This window comes from Vulpes vulpes, chromosome 6 (genome assembly GCF_048418805.1).
Source record: "Vulpes vulpes isolate BD-2025 chromosome 6, VulVul3, whole genome shotgun sequence".
Lineage (NCBI taxonomy): Eukaryota > Metazoa > Chordata > Mammalia > Carnivora > Canidae > Vulpes > Vulpes vulpes.
The window spans coordinates 60729792-60750414 of NC_132785.1; the positions used below are offsets into that span (position 1 = coordinate 60729792).

A 20623-nucleotide genomic window follows, 5' to 3' on the forward strand; every position below is an offset into this window, starting at 1 on the left:
AGAGAGAGAGAGAGAGAGAGAGAGAGAGGGGCAGAGACACAGGCAGAGGGAGAAGCAGGCTCCATGCAGGGAACCTGACATGGGACTCGATCCCGGGTCTCCAGGATCACGCCCTGGGCCGAAGGGGATGCTAAACTGCTGAGCCACCCGGGCTGCCCCCGCTTACTTCTTTATAGAAGTATCTAATTTGTGATTATTATATATAGTCTTTCAGTGTAATGAGATGATAGACTTCTTTTTCACATCCCCAGTTTTGTGTTTATCTCTTAAAATGTAAAATCTCTCAGTGTTATTATTAGCGCATCCGTTTAAACCTTGTACAAGCAGTAGCCAGTGTTCAGTTTCAGCATTGGCCTGAGGTGTGGGCAGCTGCCCCACGCTCAGCTCTGTGATGCCTGCTGCTTTTGCGGTGATGGGTTTTGTGGGATGCCAGATGAGAAAACATCCTGGGAGGCTGGGCTGAGTGACTCTGCTTGGGGCCCCATGTGTCCCGTGTGCCCCACATGCCTGCACCTTCAGAAACGTGGCATGTGGTTCATTTTCTGGTGGCGACATTGTCTCTCAGGTTTGAGTATCTGTTCAACTTTGACAACACGTTTGAGATCCACGATGACATAGAAGTGCTGAAGCGCATGGGGATGGCCTGTGGCCTGGAGTCCGGAAGCTGCTCTGCTGAAGACCTGAAGATGGCTAGGAGTTTGGTGCCGAAAGCACTGGAACCCTATGTGACAGGTCAGTCTTGTCTGGTCCCCTTGGTGGCCATGGGGCCAGATCCCAGCTCTGGATGTGTGGCCCGCCTTTGCAGAGGCCAAATCCAGCACTGGGCACCAGGAGTGGACTCAGCCAGAAAGGGGGCCCTGGGGCCGTGAGGCGGGTAGGGTACAGGGCTGGCAGGCTGGACGCCATATTGGCATTGTGTGGTTTATGTGATGGAGGTATTAAGTTAGGATTTCACCTTCTGGGTTCAAGAAGGCAGGGACTGGAATGTCAGAGGGTGTGGACGAGGTGGGTGGTTGACCTCCGAGGTCCCACAACCAGAAGAGGCTCTGGGGAGTGCTGTGCTCTGTGCCTCTTCCCGATGTGGGGGTGAGGATGGGTTTGCCTGGGGGGCAGTTCTCTGCTTTCGCTGCCCTTCTGGGGACTCCTTTGCCGAGCCATGGGGTCGTGGCCACGGAGGGGCTTTGTGGTGAGAAGGCTGCTGGCCCTGCACCACCTGGGGGTGTGGATCTCCTCCCAGAGCCACTGGGCTGGATCAGACACCACAGCAGCTGCCAGCAGTGCATGCTATCTCCTGGGATGGGGAGTCAGGGTTGGTCCTCCTGCTCTCAACCCCACTTTCAAACAGTGTCCATTTATGGGACAGTTGCATGGTCATCAGTGATCACGTAAACCAAGGACTGGGTGCCTTCTTGGGCAGGATGGATGGTGTCCTGGCACAGAAGCTGCAGGGCGGGTCAGCTGTCTGGCCTGTACCTGTGACCTTTGCTTTGTTTTCTTCTCATTTCAGAGATGGCTCAGGGATCAATCGGAGGGGTGTTCGTCACGTCATCAGTTTCAACCTCAAATGGCACAAGGCTCTCTGCCAGGTACTACAGCTCTGGGCTGGGTTGGTGGGTGGAGCCTCTGGCTCTCCTGAAGACCGTCCTGCCTCCTTCAGGGCTCCCCACTGGCTCCCTCGCATGGATGGCAGATCCCCACACTCTGCCCACAGTTTTGGCTGCTCCCGGCCACAGCTCCTCTTGAGCTGCATCCCCTGAAGGCCCATCGTAGCTCATCCCCTGGGTACACAGGATCCTCTTGCTTAGGGTTTCTTCCCCCTAAAACATCAAAGTGATGTGTGCCTTTTATTTTTTAAAAAGTAGGATGCATTGAAGGTAGGGCCGGAATTGCCTGAGCTCTTGCTGGCAGCCTGAGGGATGGGGTGTTTCTCCGTCTGTTTCCTATTTCTGTTTAACACAGTTGAGATCACAGTATACATAAAACTTTATCCCTGCTTTCTTTTCTTTTCTTTTCTTTTCTTTTCTTTTCTTTTCTTTTCTTTTCTTTTCTTTTCTTTTCTTTTCTTTCTTTTTTCTTTTTTCTTTTCTTTTCTTTTCTTTTCTTTTCTTTTCTTTTCTTTTCTTTTCTTTTAAGATTTTATTTATTTGAGAGATAGAGTGTGTGTGCACAGGAGCACGGGGAGGGGCAGAGGGAGAGGGAGATGGGGACCCCTCGCTGAGCAGGGAGCCCGATGTGGGGCTCAATCCCAGGACCCTGGGATCATGACCTGAGGCCAAGGCAGATGCTTCATTGACTGAGCCACCCGGGGCCTCTGTTTTTTGCTTTATTATTTACTGTATGTGTTTTTTTTGTGTTACTGAAGTTTTATTATTTAAATCACCATGTAGTAGCCTTTGAACTAGCCATCCTGCAAAAGCAGGATTATGTTGTCGCTGGGTATTTATCTTAGTTTTCTAAAGATTAACATAAGATAATTTCTGCATTAAGTATTGACAAAACAATGGTTTTATTAACTTTCATGTTATGTTATATGTTATTATACATAGTGTCTCATATCAATCTTAAGTACTAATAAATGTCTAATTTCTTGAAGCGTGAAATAGATTAGCGGTCTATAGGTTCAACAGAATGGAATTGATCTGCTCAAGGGTGATGTGGCGCTTTGTGACCGTCACCGGCTCCTGGGTTCTGTGACACGAGTGAAGCTCTTGACTTGCGCCATGCGATGGGCTGGCTGTGGGGTTGTCACCGCAGTCCTTTGTGTAGTATCCGGCCCCCATCAGATTTAGGCAGAGGTCAGCTCAGTAGGTGATCGTAACCTTCCCGCTGTGCATGTGTGGTTGTGAGTCTGTGGGATGCTGAGCACTGGTTATTCCAAGAGGCGGAATTTGGGTATTAATGCAGGTTTATAGCAAGGTAAGGAGGGCCACTACCATTTCAGAAGAAAAACTAGTGTAGAAACTGGCACTGATACTTTACCAAGGCACAGTGATTTCTTGGACAGTTAGGTGGTTCCCACTTAGAAGAAAAGATGCAATTTGAAGTAGTTTTTTGGCTAAATTTTTTACCCTTTCTGACTTTTTTGCTAGGCTGGATTTCATAGATGTGGAGTTTCTTTGTCAAAGACTGTCACATCTAATAGTTTTTAATCATATGGTGTTCATTAATTCTAGTAAAAGGCATTAAAATATATACGTGTGGTTGTATGTCAAAGAAAAGCGTTTGTTGGAGCCACGGCTCTGGCCTGTGGTAGGTATGGGATGCTATACCCTTGGGGCTCCCACCTGCATTGCCAGGTGAGAGTGGTGCTCATCAGCCCACGCCCCAAACTCCCTCTTCTTCGAGTGTAGAACAGCCATGTTTCCTGTGTGGTTCTACCCTCCTGTGTCCTGTCCTGTTGAGGCAGGTGACTGAAGGCCTTCCCGTTGAGTGGCAGAGAGGATGCTGAGCATGGGGTTTCTGCTGGGGTGACCCCCAAACCCCTGTGTGGTTATGGGGTGTCTGGCTAGAATCTGGAGGAACTCTGTTGAGCTTTAAATTCTAGACTGGCATCCTTTTAGTATGTGGTGTTTCTTAGAATACCTTTTCTTCTCAATTACTAAGAAATCACAATGACTTTTGACAATAGATTATACTTCTCAGGGGACGTGTGCACCTCATAGGGGGTATGGGCTGTCACCTGCTGGTGCCCCGAGACGGTGTCTGACCCGCTCTGCTGGGTCCTGAGGGGTGGTGCCTGAACCCAGAAGTCTTTCCTCAGGATTGCGGCTTTTTGGCCAGGGCCGCCTTGCCCAAGGCACTGTTGATATTGGGGCTAGAGGAGTCTGTCATGCACCTTGTGCTGTGCCTAGTGAGGTGTTTAGTGGCACCCTTGGGCTCAGATGCCCCCCAGTTGTGATAGCAGAGGAGGTTAGATGTGCCCTGTTGAGACTCTCAAGGGTACAGGGGCAACGTAGACAGGTTCCAGACACCCGTCTGAGGGACCAGAGTGTAGGGCTGAGCAGCCCTGCTTCCCAACAGTACCCGCCCTGCAGGTCTGGCCCCCTGGGCTCCTGGACCTTGCCCTGCCACCGCCATGGCTTTGAGCAGCTGCTGTTTCATGAAATGGTAGAAGGCTATGGGGTCCTTGGAGTTGTTTCTAGAAGTGCAGGTTGCAGAGCATCTGAGTGAGACTCATCTGTCACACACCTCGTCTTCCTAGGCTCTGCACTGATGCCAGAGGAGCTGAGGGTGGGGCCTCGGAGACTGTGGACACATGCATTCACACAACATCACTCAGGCACATACATGTGCACATGCACACCCACACATGCACACAGACTTAACACATGCACGCACACAACACATGTATATGCACAACCACACATGCACACACAACATATGCTTACACTTACAGCACATGTACAGACTTGCTTGGCATCTCCCATGCACTGCCATCTGGGGAGCCACGTCTTTTCCTGGGGGCCCCTGTTTTCTAACATGTTTTCAGCTCCCTCCTGGAGATGGAGGGAGTTCACAAGGTCAAGGCCCAGAAGGAGCCGTAGGTTTCCAGCTGGAGCATGTTGGGGTTTTGTTGGCAACTTGGTCACTGACATCGAGGTCCTGTCAGTGTTGCTCGTTTCTGTTCTGTCGCAGAGGACGGCTCAGGAGAAGCACCGGGCTCACAGGGGTGGATGTCGGGGGTCCCTGATGTGTCCACATGGTAGGGAAAGCCCCTTCCCCCCCAAGAGCCAGCCCGCGTCCCACCGACTGCCTTGTCTCGCCTCATCCTCACAGTGACCTGACCAATGGTGCAGACGGCATGCTGGCCACGAGCTCCAGCGGGTCTCAGTACAGCGGCTCCCGGGTGGAGACCCCTGTGTCCTACGTTGGGGAGGACGAAGAGGAGGACGATGACTTCAATGAGAATGAGGAGGAGGACTGACGCCCGCCCGTGGCCCGCCCTCACGGTCTACATCGGGAACACCGCTTTCGGAAGAGACTGCTTCTGCCGCGGGCGCGTGTTTCTTCCTGGCCTCCTCCCAAGGAGCCAGCGGTGAGCTGATGGCGCGGCCGTGCGGCCCCACTGAGCAGGCAAGGGCTGTGCTCCTCGGGGTCCTGGGGGGAGCTGTGGTGCGCTTCCATGCCAGCGGCGACACAGGGCCTTTCTTCACTGTCTAGGATTTCGTTTTCATTGTCTGTTTCTCATTCAGAGTTCGCTTTGCCCCCGATTCTTGCTGAGTGTGCCGAAGCCGTGTGCCCCATCCACGTCGCGACAGTAAAATGCAGTGTGGCCGTGGCTGGTGCACCTGGGCACCATGTGTCTGCAGTGTGTTGGGAGCGGCACAGCTGCTGGGGACATGTGGCCCCGTCCTGATGCCCCCACCTCTTGGGGCGTCTGGGGGCCCGGCAAGCAGCAGGGCTATGCTCCTCAGCATTCAGCGCCAGAAACTGTATCATGACTTTATTTACCCTTAAATTATATTGACTGTGTGATTCCATCAAGTTTATGCCTTTTTTTTTTTCCTCTATGTTGCAGCAAACAATTTGCAAAGTTCTTTCTTTGTTTTTGTTTTGTTTGGTAAAAGTTTACTGCCGTGCTGGTGCAGCTGCGACAACTGTGGAAGGCTCGGAGCACATTTGCTCGTGGGAGGTCCGCCTGATTTCTTACAGGCGGGGTGTGGAAACTCCTGTGTAGTCGTTTACATACCTACACGTCTGTCATCTAAGGACATGAACTGAAACAAACGTTATTTGTTTCGTGAGCATCTTCCTGTAATCTATGATGAAGTTGACATTAAATATAGAGAATGTTCTAACAGTTTTTTAACTCAAAATTTGTCAATCATTTTTAATAGTTCTTTTTTTATAAAAAGAAAAAGGAATTTCAGGACAGGCAGTATAGTCCCTTTTAAAATTTATTCACAAAGAACCATTAACCGCACAGTTGCTGTCAGCTGCCTGTTCTAAACAATAGTCTTTTTATTGAAACACAAATAAACTTTTCTGTAATATTTTATGGAATATAAAGAGACTTTAATTGTTTGACTTGTTTAACTTGGCACTGTTAGTTTTTATTAATAAAACGCGCATGGGCATTTTAAACACGCTCTGTGTTCCTCTAATTCAGGATTCTGGTCCATAAGTCAATTTATCTTCTGTGTCAGTATTGCTTGTCTCCAAGCAAGGGGTCGGGGGCCCGGTGGACACAGCCCAAGTGCACCTGCCCTCCCAGGCCTTCAGAGTTGACCCAGATTCTGGGGGTTTGACTTTCAGGAGTGAGGTCGTGAGGTGAGAAAGGATGATGAAGTGTTTACCGCAGGCCTTGGAGGGGTGTCCGTGGTGCTATGGGAGGAAGTGGCCTTTCTTTCCAGTCTGACTTCCTGCCAGTGTCCCGAGGGCAGTGGGACCTGGGGGTGGGTGAACGTGCAGCCGCCATGTTCTGGTGCTCCCTGCCTGCTGCATGCAGGTGGAACCCGTGGAGGTGACCTGTGCTGGGCATCGTGGGGGCAGCAGCTCGCAGACCGCTGGCACATGGGTGTCTGACATCTTTCCCACCCTCCACTGTGTGGGGCCTTGTAGCTCTGTTGGTGGTGACTTTGTGCCTGGTGCTCACAGGGGATTAGGGCACCAGGCTGTGTGAGATGACTGGGGTGGAGGGGCCGAAGCTCCAGGAGCGCAGGGCTCTCAGTCCAGGCTTTCACAGGGGGCTTCAGTGAGATGCCCGCTCATCCCTGGGAGTCGGAGGGTGGGCTTGTGTCTGTGGCTTAGACCGCACCCCACATGTGCTGCCCTCCTGCCTCGCCTGCCTACCTCCTGCTGCCGCATGGGTTCTCAGGGGCATCCTGCTCCAGCCTTGTCTGAATTTCCCCCAACAGGGGATTGAAACTTTAAGAAGAAGATTTTAAAGAGAAAGTGATTTTGTTATATTTTTCCTTTATCAGAAGAGACATGATTGTTTAACATAGTACCTTTAATGTGTTTTAGTTTTACATTTTGGGAATTCTGTTCTTTAAGAGCAAGCCTTCAGAATGCCTGATAAGTAGTGTTTCTATGGGAGTGGGAGCAGTCTTCACGTAGACACGGGGACTGGGATGTCATTGAAGTTAAAAAGACTAGGGAATAGTGAGGAACATGAAGTCTGCTGCTGCCTCAGGGTCATCACATTGGCCTAGTGTTTTTATCGTAGCTACTGATTCTGGGTCAAAGAGCAGAAAAGACTTAGCGAGAGGCTGTTGATTGTCACACTAGGTGCCTAGTGCACAGCTGCCTGCAGTTCCTGGGCGTTTAGAGGCCTGGTGGGTGGGTGCAGGGGGCAGCGGGCAGCTAGGAAGAATGCAGAGGGCAGGGGGTAGTGGGAAGCTGGGGGGTGGGGGGCGACAGGCAGCTAGGAGGAGTACAGGGATGGCAGGGGGGTGGGCAGCCAGGGTGCAGCCTCCTTGCTCTCTACTGCTGAATGGTGAGCTTGAACTCCACTTTCCCTTCATAGGGGTCATGGGGGTTGTCAAAGGTCACATAATCTGCCAGGATCTTGCACACAATGAGGACTTCCGTGTTTCTGGGGACATTGAGAAGCTTCGCGGCGACCAGAGGGTTGCTGTAGTGGGGCTGGAACGTGAGCGTGGAAACGGGAGGAGGAGAGAGTTAGAAACTGCACGGCAGGTGCCCTGTCGTGGCAGCCCCTGCCTGCTCTATTCTCATGTGGCCTGCAGCACCTGCTCAGCAGCCCTCGCACTCTGCCACATGCAGGAGAGCTGGTCTGGGGGTAGGGAGACCACACCAGTGACAAAGTTAACTTCAAATTATATTTGATGAAAATTAGTATAAAAATAAAACAGGAAAAATTGCGAGATTTGGAGGAAGTGCTTTAAAATGGGTATGTGGTTCTCTAAAAGGATTTGGGAAGCTCTCGGAAAAGAATTAGGTTTGACATTTGTGTTTCACAGGAGAGCTGTGTGTTTTCAGGTAGGGAAACACCCAAAGAGCTACCCAGTCAGAACGGGCCAAGTGACACCTTTGTTTCACTTGCATGGGTAAAACATTGATGGCTTTCCTTTTGCCAATCATGCTAACTTTGAGATGATTCTGCAGCTGTTGTTGGGAGAAGTGGGACAAACCTACCTGCGCCTTTTTCCCGTAGTAAGGGAAATAGTGAAGGCTGAAGGTACCGTTGGGTGGGTAATATTCCACCTGCAGGGGCCGGTCATCCTTGTGCTGGTCCTGGGGGCAGAGAGGCTATGGCCTGAGAGAGGCAGGATCTGGGTGCTTGTGTCTGCACATGTGTACGTATGCACACGTGCAGATACAAACACTTCATTGTGCAGTTAGCATGCATTAGATCTAATCTTTATGATGAATGCTGAGATCTCATAGGGACGTTGTTTGTTCATTTGCAAAACCTTCCATGGCCTATCAAACTTGGATTTTTATCATTTCAAGTCCTTGTAGAATAACAAGATTGATAAAGAAGGTGCCTGTTTGTCCATCTGTGGGAATGAAAGCTGTGGAGGCTGAACTGGCTACAAGTTTGAGAGACTTTCTAGGTAAGGGTCTCTGCTCGTGTGGGGTATGTTTCTTGTCATTATGAGAGCTTGTGAATCTCTCGGCGGATAGCCAGAGCTTGTCAGTCAGTCTTGGGGGACACTCTGACATCTGTTAGAAGCTCAGGTCAGCCCACATGTGTGGATGAGTGGCTACAGAAGGACCCAGAACCAGAGAGACAGGCTGGGGTGGGAGCTGTGGCTGCTCACAGGAGTCTTCGGGCAAGGCCATGATTGGGAAAACAAGCATTAGGGAATATTCAATGACAAGAAGTTTGGGTTTTTTTGTGTTGTGCTTAAGAAGTGTTTTTGAGTAAACTAATACCAACTCAGTTTTTTCCAAATTGCCACCAAAGTCTTTGAAGTGTGTTAGTGATACACTGTATGCTTCTTGTAGCAAAACAACAAAGATACGCTGTTCTTCTTACTAGATTTTTGTTCCCTAAGAGAAAGCCGCTCTGAGCGGTGGTTCTCTGAGCGGTGGTTCGTGTGACCAAGGATGATACAGCCAGGCAGCTGAGGGGAACTGAGGGGGAAGCGGCTCTGGGGCAGCCGCGCACTCACCAAGAAGGTGCAGTCGGCCCTGGGGGCTGTGCTGTTGCTGGGGAGGAAGTTCACGATCTGGAAGGGAAGGGTGTCCTTGTGGCTCTCCATGGGCTTCTGTCCCAGCTGTGGTTCCTGCCAGCAGGTGGCAGAGCTGGACAGGAGGACCTGAGCTGTAGCTGCCACTTTCTGGTGCTCTGCGGTGCCCTGAAGTGGAGTGCCCAGGGCAATACTGCCCTCCCTGCACACCTTGTGTGCATAGCTTCCCCTGCCAGGTGGCCACGAGACCTAGCAGGGACCCAGGAAAGTGTGCAGTTCACAAATGTGGGGCTTCCTTTGGTCTCAGGACGGAAGGTTTGTATTGCTGAGTAGAAGCTGGGAACCCCTGGCGGCACCTGCTGGCCAGCATGGAGCACAGACCCTCCAGCCCTCCCGCCCCCCCCGCCCTGCACCCCAAGGCTGGGTGGACTGTGCTCTCCTGTGGTTTGCTTATACTGGCCTGTTCAGCCTCCCTCATGCCCGGCACAGCCCCTGGCCCAGAATGAAAATGAAAACCTCTACCCTGGAAGATTCCCAGCTGTCCTTGTGGCACCTGTATACAGCTGGCTGCTGTCAAGCTATCATGTACATGTGGCCGCCCCAAGCAGCCTGGACTCTACTGCTCAGTGTCCAGATGCTGCGGAGCATGAAGTCAGGGCTGTGTCTGAGATGTGTTCAGGTTGTATTTGGGGAACGGTCAACTCCAGAGCCAGCGTGACGCAGGTATGAGCTGAGCGAAAGTGCAGGGAGGGATGGGGCTGCAGTGCATGTCCCCACCCTGCTGCCTAGGTCCCAGCCAGGGATGCCTGGGGTCACACACAGCTGTCTCCACAGGGGCCCTCAGGCTGGGTCCCTGGTCTGCAGCCCTTCAGGACTCACCCTGTTCATTTTAATAATAAAACACGGCTTTCCTTCTGCAAAGCCGAAGTTGGGGTCTGTCAGGCCTGAGCAGTTTTGCAGCATGTCTGCCATGAACTTGCAGGAGAACTTGGTGTGATTTGGGGCCCCAAAAACATCCTGAAAGAAGTACTTCTCAGAGGTACAGTTGACATTGTCCTCCTGGGATGTGGGCGAGTAGCCTGCTGGAACACACACACACACAGCTGTGGCTGCCTGCCTCCACCCACAGCCACCTGGGGCTGGCTGGACAGTGGGAAGCCCGTACCCCTCAGTGAGATTGTCTTAGAGGAGGGAGAAACAGAGATGGGAAGCATGTGAAACGTCACCTGCCAAGAAGTTGTGGAGGGTGTTCACAAGGTCTACCCAGGTCCTGTTGTCAGAGACGTTGTAGGAAATGTCCAGGCCTTTCTCCCCATAGACATCGGGCCTCAAGGTCACCCCTGGAAAGAGACACATTCAGTTCCCCCCAAAGTATCCATCCACACCCAGCCACTTGCTGTGGGGATGGCAAGTGCCATGCAGAGCTGGCCTGGTCCAGTGGCCAAGAAGGGCCCCTGGGCGAGGAGGCTGCGGCCTGGTGTCCTCTGCAGCCATGGCTCAGCAGGGACCCTGCCCACATGGAAGCTGCACCATCAGCGCCAGGCCTGCCCAGCTGCCTGGTTGGACTGCATTGCTAAGTGAAGATGTATTTGAAGGCGCATTTGAACAATCTTCACTGGTTTCAATGAAGTACAAAAGCAATGTGACAATGTGTGTTGTATAAAAAGAAAAGATGCGTGTATAGGAGTTGGAACATCCACACAAACATCCTCGTGTCTGTGAGCACAGATGCACAGACCTGTGTCTTAAGTTAGGGAAATGGGATCCTACCACTCAGGTTCTACCTTCCTTCTTCCGTTTTCCAGTGCCACGTGTAAGCATGCCATCAACAAGCTGACTCCCCGCCTTCTTCCCACAAATACTGTCATTTCTTTGCTGTGTGAACATTCCACAGTTTACAAAGCCAGCCCCCACGTTGATGTTACTTTTTAACTAATTAAGCTAGCATCCTCTTGTTTCACGGACTACATGGAAGTCACGGCTGTACGTGGTCTAAATTAAAGGCCTTGAGAGGATCTGACCAAGGAGACAAAGGGGGTACCGCTCATGAGTGTCTAATCCATGCAAATACCACAGCTGCTTCCCAGGGTCTCATGGCTTGTTCATCCAGGACCGTGTCTCTCTCCCGCTCCCTGTGACCCCTGTCGTGTCCTTGGGTTTGTATCTGCTCTGAAGCTATGGTGAAATCTCCCATGTCTTATCTTTGGTTGGCTCCAAAAATGATACCCAGTAAAGCACTTTGGTGTTGTGGTCACCAACCAGAAGATTCACCAAGACCCCAGCACAATGGTGGGCCTGCCCGAGGACACATGCCCGCCTTGGCTCCAGCGTCTGAGACCACCGTCTCCTGTCCCTGGGAAGTACTGGTGCTGCTGTGGCCATTCATGGCTGCCTTCCGAAGTACTAGGGACATGTGAGTGAGTGACTATACTGGCGAGTGTGTTTCCTCCTTTACCCCTGCCTGCCCTTCCGGGTTGGTGTGTGCAGGCAGCTGGGGGCGGCCACCTTCCCCAGGACCTGGGAGGTGCCGCCTCTCTGTTTCAGGCCTTGGAGTCATGTGACGCCAGTGACCTCTTCATCTTGGTGCCGACTCAGGAGAGTTCTGTGCTCAGCCTTTGTTCTGAGCCTCTGTCCTCAAACGGGACAGTAGACAAACTGCTCTTTGAGAAAACCATGTTGTGAACTGAACTCGTATCTGGAAGCGCTCCCCCCTCAGAGAGTCCTCGGTGCTCAGAGGTGTTTCCTTCCCACAGACCCTTCGTCCCTAATGGCCCTGCCAACTGCCTTGTCTGTCCCCCCAGGTGTGGTGTGGCTGTGTTTATCAGCAGGTGAAGTAAGAGATGTAAGGAGCTATACCAGATCTGTTTTAATAACTGTAACCTGGGGCACCATCCTTAGAAGGGGGGAGGGGCTGTCTACACCCCAGTGGCCCCTCAGATCCTTGGGCTCCCTCTCTGGGCTTTGTTCTTGGCCAGGCAGCTCTAGGACCGAGCATTGCCCCCATGCATGGGATCCTGGTGTCCATGCTGAGCCACCAGCCCCATTACCTGGTGATTTTAGCTGGTCTTGGTAGTCAGGCGTGTATGGGTCAAGTGTGCACATCAGCGTGTAAATGCACAGGGCAAAGATTCCAGTCATCACCACGTAGAAGGCTACGTAGTAGAGGCTGATCCACACTGTGGGGAGAGGCAGGTGAGATGCAGCTGGCGAGGGTGGGATTCAGCATCATTCAGTGTAGATAGTGCGTTTGCACACATGCAGCCATCGCTTCTGTCAAGGTCCAGACTGTTCTCACCACCCAAGAGATGCTTTGTACCCCTTCACTTAAAAGTCTTTAAAAATTGTAAGTTTTAGGTACATAGCTTTAAAAATGTTCTTTTCAAACCTAGGGCTAAACCTTTTGGGCTGACCCTCAGATATTCCCACTTTGTAAGCATCTGCTGTCGGCAGGGATCAGAGCTGGAATGGGCTTCTGGGGTCACCTGGTGAGGGACAGCCCCTCCGCGCCTCCCCCCCACCCCCGACCCCTGGGCACATACCCCACCGGGACAGTGTCCGGCCCAGCATCTGCCCCGTGTCTGGGTTCCAGCAGTAGCGCTGGAACTCCTCCATCCGCTGGCTGCATGACTTTTTTTCCTGTAGTGCTGCCATCGTCCCAGCCCCTAGAGGCCCCTCCTGCAGAACACGGGTGCTCCCCACACTAGCTTGACAGGAGGAAGGTGGCCTCTGGGTTTTATTGTCTCCTCCTCCGGAGGTCAAAGGCACTGTGGAGACTGGCCCCAGGGAAAGCACCAGGGCGTTTTTGAGCACACCTTGCTATCCAAACACAGCTATCAGATGCCCCCCTCCTTGCCAGCCCCTCCTCCCAGGACGTCCTTGGCCATGTCCTTATCTGTTCTGATATGACCAAGGAGAACGACTTTGGTGCAGGAGGAGGAGTTCTTCAGCTCCAGAGGAGAGATGGGAGGAGTGCAGGATGAACAAGGACAGGTCTGGGTTCAACCCTGGCATGGTGCCTGAGATTGTCCTGGTCTGAGTCAATGGGGGCGGTGACCCAGGGGGCTCCTGTCACTCATGCCTGCAGGTTATCACTTGCTGGAGAATACATCTGACAGCGAAGATGAGGCTAGTGTGCAAAGGGTCAGAGGCTCTGTTCTAGACGAGAGGGTTCAGAAGGTTCCCGTCTTAACCTCCCTGGTCACTCCTGTTGCTTAGTATAGGTGATGAGGCTCATGTTGTTGGGGTGGTGCTGGGGTCCTTTAGGATTATTTTGTGTCCATGGAGGAAATGGAGGTCACAGCCATACCATCTAGAGGTACCTTCTAATATTTAATGCACACCAGTCCTTGGCATCTTGTTGAAATGCATTTCTGACTCAGTGGGGACCCACTGGACCCAGGGGCTCCTGGTGAGCTGTGTAGGTGGCTTTAGGACTATAGCAATGTCCAGGCAGGGGACACTTGGCCTGACAGCTCATCTGAATCAGCTGGGTTGCGCTGGATACTTCTGACAGCTATTCCACCACCGTCAAGTTACTCAGCGAGCTGACCTGCCAGGTGGCTGGAGTACCCAGACAGCTGCAAGTCCCCCAATTAGCTAGATGTGCCACAGAAGTCTTTTCACAGATATCTAAGTCAGAGCCTGATTAAAATAGTGGGTGTTATGCACAAAGACCTAGAATTTCATTTCTTGTCACATCTAGTTTTTCCCTCTGGAGGACCTATGTAGCCAAATCTGAAGGTTTCTTGGGGAAGAAGAATAATGAAAAATGCTCTTCTAGTTCTACCTTATTTTCTTCAGGATGATTTAGAGTTTGTTAGCAAAATGAGCACCCTAAGATTCAGATGGAATAGCACCATTTTAGCTTGGACCTTTTCATGGACCAGTTCTGTGTGTTTTCCATGATACTGTTTTCATGCACAATTTTGTAATTTTAGGTCAATAAGATGCAGAGTGGCATTAGGCTGCAGTCTGATTGCTCACAGTCTGTGGGCCTTAGACCCCAATTCCTGGGCCTAAAGATGCAGCACAGCAAATGTTACCTGCAGAGTAAATGCCACACTCGTCTGGAAAGTATATTATAGACATGCCCTTGAAATGAATAAGATGTGAATTCATTGTAGAAGTCACTGAATGAAATCTTCCACATTTAGTGGAAGCATGTGGTGAACTGAGTACACGTTATCAAAATGACCTCTGGACGTGTGCCTTGGGGAGGAGAGGCAGGGAGAGGGCAGCCTCCTGAACAGGTGCTCTGAGAGTGCAGGACCCATGCCCCATAAAGAGCAGCCTCCAGGCAGTGCGGGGAGCCCAGACTTCTCCAGCTGGCAGTAGTGAGCTGGGGCTCTCCTCCTGCTGCTGGAACAGAGCCAGCTAAAACCAAAGGAGTATATAAGTAAAAGTCCAGGTTTCAGCTGACAATCACGCATCAGACCAAGAACCAAGAAGATTTCAAAATGAATTAAGACAATCAATAGATGCTGATATCAAGGTGACAGGGATGTTTGAATCAGATTTTTAGGCCGTTATGATAAAAATGCTTGAGTGAGCAATCATTAACGTGCTTGAAACAAATGAAAAAAGTCTCAACAAAGAAAGTTTAAGGAAAGAATTAGAAGATATGAACAAGAACCGATGGAAATTTTATTATTTCCATTGGTTTAAATAAAATATTTAAATATTTTATTTTTTTCATGAGAGACAGAGAGAAAGGCAGAGACATAGGCAGAGGGAGAAGCAGGGTCTGTACAGGGAGCCCAATGTGGGACTCGATCCAGGCACTCCGGAATCAAGCCTTGGGCCAAAGGCAGATGCTCAACCACTGAGGCACCCAGGCCTCGAACCAATGGAAATTTTAGATGCAAAAATTATAATGAGAATAAAAAGCTCAGCAAATGGGCTAAACTGCATAAGAGAGGGGGACAGAGGAAAGAATCAGTGACATGGAAGAAAAAATAATAGACACCTGATCTGAACAATAGGAAGTAGATTCAGAAAAAAATGTACAGTGCCTCAGGGGCCTGGAGGACTGTAATGAAGTGTGACATCTCTGTTGTCAGAATTTTGGAAAGAAGAATGAAGGCAGGACTAGAAACTCCCCAAACTTGGCAAAAGACATTAACCTGAAAGTTCAGGAAATGGATTAAAACCCAAGCAGGGTAACTGTTCCAAAATCCAAGGTGCATCATCATTAAACTTCTGAAAACTGAAAGCATACACACACCTAAATCTAGAAAGCAGCCAGAGAAAAGCCATTTGATTTACAGATTACTCACCAGAAACCAGAGATCAGAAAGAAGCTACAGAATATATGTAAGTGCTGAATGAAGAGAATTGTCACCCAGATCCTGAATCCAGTGCAAATATCCTTTTGGTCTGAAGGAGGTCCCAGCACTATGAAATGAAGGAAAAGGAAAGGAGGCTAATTTGTCACCTGTCACCAGTAGACTTATCCTAAAAGGATGGTGAAGGAAGTTCTCAAAACAGAATGTTGAAAGAAGGAATATGGTGAGCAAAATATGGGTAAATACTGAGCTTTACTTCTCTTGAATTTTCTAAATTATGTTTGATGGTTGAAACAAAGACCATAATATTGCCTAATATGCTAAACGTATGTAGATGAAATAATGTTAATTATATGTAAACAGGAAAGGATAAAAAGAGGTGATATTGCTGCACTTAACTTGAACTGATAAAATGACAGCAATAAAGGGCGCTGTGGTGGCTCAGTCGGTTGAGTCTGACTCCTGGTTTCACCTGAAGTCATGACCTCATGAACCCCATGTAGAGCTCAGTGCCTCATGGGGACTCTGCCTGATGAGTCTGTCCCTCTTACCTCTCTCCCCCTCTACATGCTTTCTCTCTCGCAAATAAATAAATCTTTAAAAAGATGATAGCAATAGAATGTAATAGGTTATGTATATATACCAATAACAACCAGTAACAATCTGCATAAAGAGATGCACCTAAAAATACTATAGATAAATCAAAATTGAATTCTAAAAAAGTTCAAGTAACCCACAGAAAAAATAGAAAAAAACAGATGAAAAATAGAAAAATGGCAGACTTGAGCAACAATTACTGTAAGTGCTATAAGTACACCAATAAAAAAACTGACAGGCTATAGTTGGCTAATGTTTCCAAACCTATCTACAAGAAACTCATCTCAAGTAGAATGATATAGGTAGGTTGACTGGGAAAGAATGGGAAAAGATACATCATGCAGATACTAATCAATGAAGTGTGTGTGGTTATTATTAGTATCATACGGACTTCAGAGCAGAGAAGGTTACAAGAGAAAGACATTGCATGATGATAAAGGGTCAATCCACCAAGAAGATAAAGCGATCCTAAATGTGTGTGCACCAAACAACAGTTTCAAAATATATGAAGTAGACAAATACAACTGAAAGTAGAAATAGGCAAATCCACAATTTTAGTTAGAGGATTCATCACTTCTTTCTCAACAATTGATAGAACAGCTAAATAGAAAATCGGCATGGATATAGAAGAACTCAACAATATTGTCAACCAACAGGATGCCATTGACATTTGTAGAACACCGCATCCACACACAGCAGAATACAACTTCTTTTTAAGTGACCTAGGAACATAAACCTGGGACCATATCCTGGGCCATAAAATAAAGCTCAGCAAATTTAAGAGAGTTGAGATCATGCAGAGTATATTCTCCAGCCATGATACAACCAAACTAGAAACTAAAAAACCGGAAAGATAAAATCTCCAAACATGAAAATGAAGCAATATGCTTAAAGTAATTCATGAATCAAAAGGAAGTCTGGAGGGAAATTAGAAAATACGTAGGGCTGGTGAGAAATCTATGAAATCAAAATTCGTGGGACGTCACTAAAACTGTTAAAGAGTTTATAGTTCTGAGTGCATGCAGTCAAAAATAGAGTCTCAATAATCTGAATTCCCACTTGGAAAACTTAGGAAAAGGCGGGGGGAGCAAGTGGAAAGGAGAAATAGGAGAACAGAAATCACGAAATTAACAACAGAAAAGCAAAAGGGAAAATCAGTGAAAGAATTGGTTCTTTGAAAAGTCAATAAAATTGGCAAACGTATAGCAAGAGAAAGACACATAGCAAATCAAAAATGGAAGATCACTAGAGACCCTTTGGACATTAAAAAAAAAAATAACACACAGCTTCATACACATAAACTCAACAACTTAGATGAAATTGGCCTCTTCCTCAAACACAATTTGTCTAATTTGAAATAGGTCATTTAAATAGCCCTATAACTTAAGGAAATCGAATTTGTAATTTAAAATCCACCACCACCACCCCTCCTCCCGCAAAATAAAACAACTCTCCAGGCCCCAATGGCTTCACTGGAGAATTGTACCAAACATGTAGTAAAGTAGCACAGATTGTGTGGTGTATCCTTTGGAAAATAGAAGGGAACTTCCCCAAATGATTTATGAAACCAGCACACCCTTCACCAGAACCAGACAAAGAGCATAAACACAGGCAACAAACACTACAGACCAAAACCCTGTCAAACAGACAAAATCCCTAACCACACATCGGCAAATGAATCCAACAATAGCATTAATTAGCTGTTAATGCTAATGTTTAATAGTATTAAATAGGGCACCTGAGTGATGCAGTCAGTTGGGCATCCAACTCTTGGTTTCGGCTCAGGTCATGGGATTGAGCCCCGTGTTGGGCTCTGCAGTCATCGGGGAGTCTGCTGAGAACCTCTCTCCATCTCTGTCATCTTCTGTCCCTTGTGTGCCCACTCACTCAAATAAATGAATAATTTTTTTTTAAGCATTAAACTGGTGACGACTGAGAAGGATGTGTTCTAGAGATGCAGAGCTGGTTCGATATTTAAAAATCAGTGTAATGCTCTAACAAGCTGAAGAAGAAAAACCATGCAATCATATCAGCTGATACATAAAAAGCACTTGACAAAATTCAAGATTCATTTATGATAAAAGTTCTCAGCAGGCTAGGAATAGACAGAAACTTAGCCTGATTAAAAGCGTTGACAGGATCTCTACTGCCAGCCAGCATCCTATCCAGTGGTGAAGGACTGGATGTGTCTACCCGAAGACGCGATACATGGACTTCTGCCCTCGCCACAGATGACCCTTGTGCTGCACTTGCCAGCTGGTGGAATAAGCAAGAAAAGAAAAGGCACACAGACTAGAAAGGAAGAAACAAAACTCCCTATTTTTGGTTGACAGGATTGTACATGTAGACCATGCCAAAGACTGCAAAAAAATCTAGAATAAGTGAGTTCAGCAAGGCAGAGGATACAAAATGATGCCCCCAAGTCAACGATTGCACTTACTAGCAATGAACACATGGATAACAAAATTAAAAATATGATACCATTGCTAGTTGCTCAAAACAAAAAGAATGTTTAGGTATTAATCCAACAGAACACGTTAGGACTCGTGTGCTGAAAGCCACATGTTGGTGAGGGCGGTAGTGGAGGATCTAGGACATGAAGACAGGTATGTTCATAGGTGGGAAGACTCAGCATACCAAAGATGCCAGTTCTCCCCAGATTGATAGACAGGGATAACTCCTGTCAAGATCCAGCAAGATGTTTCTGTGTAGATACAGACTTTTGTAAAATTTATATAGAAAGTGGAATATTTTCTTCTGTATTTTGAATAGTTTTTAAAAAATGGGTTTTGAAAAATATTTTTGAAAAGGAACTGTAAAGTTGACAACTGTGTTTACTAACTTAGGCTTGTTATCTGTTATATGTATTGTGTACAGTGATGGGGATGAGGTGATGGTGGTAGAGGGACCAGGGACTGAGCCGGTGGGCTGCAGACTACCCCAGGGTGCCTGCTGCGTCCCCAGGCAGCTCAGGAGAGATGCACCGCCCAGCCTGGGCTGCTGAAGCAGAATCTTTATTTCGGTAAGATCCTTGGCCGATGAGTGTGCCTGGCACCACTGGGAAGCGCGCACACTGTCAGAAGCGTTGGTAGAGGTTGTGCTGCGACCAACCCCAGCCAGTGTTCACCGGTAGCTGGGGAGGGGTTAAGGAGGGGACTGTGGTTGCGCAGATGGCAGGTTGTTCCTTGGCCTCCTCTGCCTTCTGCCCACACACACCCACTCATGGAACCTCCATGCCTCCCAGAGGAGGGACACGGGGTGGGCTGGTCCTGCTGGTCTCCTCTGGCTCCTACATTCTTGTTTCTATAACCTCACTTCCTCCCCTCTTCAAACTCTAACCGACCCCCATCACTTCCTCCCCTACACATTTACAGAGTACCTGCTGCATACTAGACGGACAACACCTTGCCTATATGAGTCTGACATTTCTGTTGGTCCTGGCATCCCCAGGGGTGTCCCCCAGGGGTGTGCCCCCAGGTGTATCCCCCTAGGTGTGTGCCCCCAGGTATGTCCCTCAGGGATGTACCCCCAGGCGTGTCCCCCTAGGTATGTACCCCCAGGCGTGTCCCCCTAGGTATGTGCCCCCAGGAATGTCCCTCAGGGATGTGCCCCAGTTGTGTCCCCCAGCTGTGTGCCCCAGTTGTGTCCCTCAGAGGTGTGCCCAGTTGTGTCCCCCAGGTGTGTGCCCCAGGTGTGTCCCTCTAGGAGTGTGCCCCCAGATGTGTGCCCTTAGGTGTGTACCCCCAGGTGTGTCCCTCAGGGATGTGCCCCAGGTGTGTCCCCCAGGTGTTTCCCCCAGATATGCCTCCAGGTGTATCCCTGGGCTCATCATTGCCCTCTCATTCCTGTTTCTCTGTTTGAGGCCTCAGCCCTGGATGTGGCTGGGGGTCTCCTGCTTCTAACTTCACCTGAAGCTTCTCTTGGGTGTTTATGTTTTGCTGGCACAGCTCAGGAGAGGGGAGGGAGCTGATGCGGAGCTGATCCCCCGGCAGGTGCTGAGGTTACCTTAGGTCCTCAGAGCTGGCAGGTGACCTGAGGGCAGGCTCCTGTCAGTGTCAGGCCAGGTCCCCACATACTAACCAGTCCCCCTCCCAGTGGTTTCACTCTCGAATACCCAGTGAGCTGTTCACTGTGGGGTTTTTTCTCTCTGAATTCCTGCTATCAGCTGTTTTTCCTCCTGCTTTCTATTTTCTTAAGACAAAAATGAAATACAGTAGGAAAGCCACAGCCATCTTATATTAAGTTGGGGTTTCTCCCGGGCCCCTCTGCTTTCTGTTTGGCCTCTGGCTCACGCAGGGGAACAAGCAGGTGCGCCACCTGCTAGGGCTGAGGACCCAACAGGGCAGCTTCAGGGAGGTGCATCGGGGTCTGCACTTTGTCCTCAGAGGAAGCAATGGGGAGGATGGGCATCTAATCCGCCTGGAAGCAGCTTAGAGGATTGTCTTTTTCTGGCACCTGCTCTGTGACCCCGGGCTGGGATTTGGCTGGAGCTGTGTCAGCTGGGTTCCCTGGGCTCCCGGCGAGGCCCCCAGTCACTCTTCACCTATTGGGACGCCTGCAGTCTGGGGAGGGCAGGGGGCACAGGCCCCGGACAGTGGGTCAGGCCTCTCGTGCCTATCTCGGCAGGAGGCCAGCACCAGG

The 20623-nt window shown here is 49.3% G+C and overlaps 2 protein-coding genes across 6 annotated transcripts in view; one reads left to right on the forward strand and one right to left on the reverse strand.

Moving 5' to 3' along the window:
- Window positions 1–6084, forward strand: part of TFDP1 (transcription factor Dp-1) — a 42617-nt gene extending 36533 nt beyond the window's left edge. For 2 of the 3 annotated variants that reach the window (XR_012002067.1, XR_012002066.1), the window contains exons 10-13: window positions 566–732; window positions 1508–1586; window positions 4777–5035; window positions 5193–6084. Coding sequence is in view for 1 of the 3 variants with exons in the window: in XM_072761123.1 (XP_072617224.1) it covers window positions 566–732; window positions 1508–1586; window positions 4777–4924 (394 nt within the window). In the remaining 2 variants the exon portion in view is untranslated. Of the gene's footprint in view, window positions 1–565; window positions 733–1507; window positions 1587–4776; window positions 5060–5192 lie in introns of those variants that run through there. The other variant, XM_072761123.1, reaches the window with a different exon arrangement.
- Window positions 6085–7289: 1205 nt separating this feature from the next.
- On the reverse strand, window positions 7290–12845 carry ATP4B (ATPase H+/K+ transporting subunit beta). Of its 3 annotated transcripts, none has more exons than XM_072761124.1 (7): window positions 12641–12839; window positions 12149–12277; window positions 10328–10441; window positions 9981–10183; window positions 9084–9140; window positions 8101–8199; window positions 7290–7587 (listed from the first exon to the last, which is right to left on the reverse strand). In XM_072761124.1, exons 1-7 carry the CDS (start codon window positions 12750–12752, stop codon window positions 7426–7428), a joined length of 876 nt encoding a protein of 291 aa, XP_072617225.1. In that variant the 5' UTR covers window positions 12753–12839; the 3' UTR covers window positions 7290–7425. The 3 variants fall into 3 exon arrangements, with proteins under 3 accessions (XP_072617225.1, XP_025864574.1, XP_072617226.1); XM_026008789.2 differs by having other exon boundaries at window positions 9981–10180; window positions 12641–12836; XM_072761125.1 differs by lacking the exon at window positions 8101–8199 and having other exon boundaries at window positions 12641–12845.
- Window positions 12846–20623: the final 7778 nt, after the last annotated feature.

Excerpts from the sequence above, each read along its gene's own strand:
- ATP4B (XM_072761124.1), bottom strand. The coding sequence starts at position 12,752 with ATGGCAGCACTACAGGAAAAAAAGTCATGCAGCCAGCGGATGGAGGAG. Across the intron at positions 10,184-10,327 it reads CCTCCACAACTTCTTGGCAG|CAGGCTACTCGCCCACATCC; the intron begins GTGACGTTTCAC and ends TGTGTGTTCCAG. Across the intron at positions 9,141-9,980 it reads TTATTATTAAAATGAACAGG|ATCGTGAACTTCCTCCCCAG; the intron begins GTGAGTCCTGAA and ends CTTCCCTTCCAG.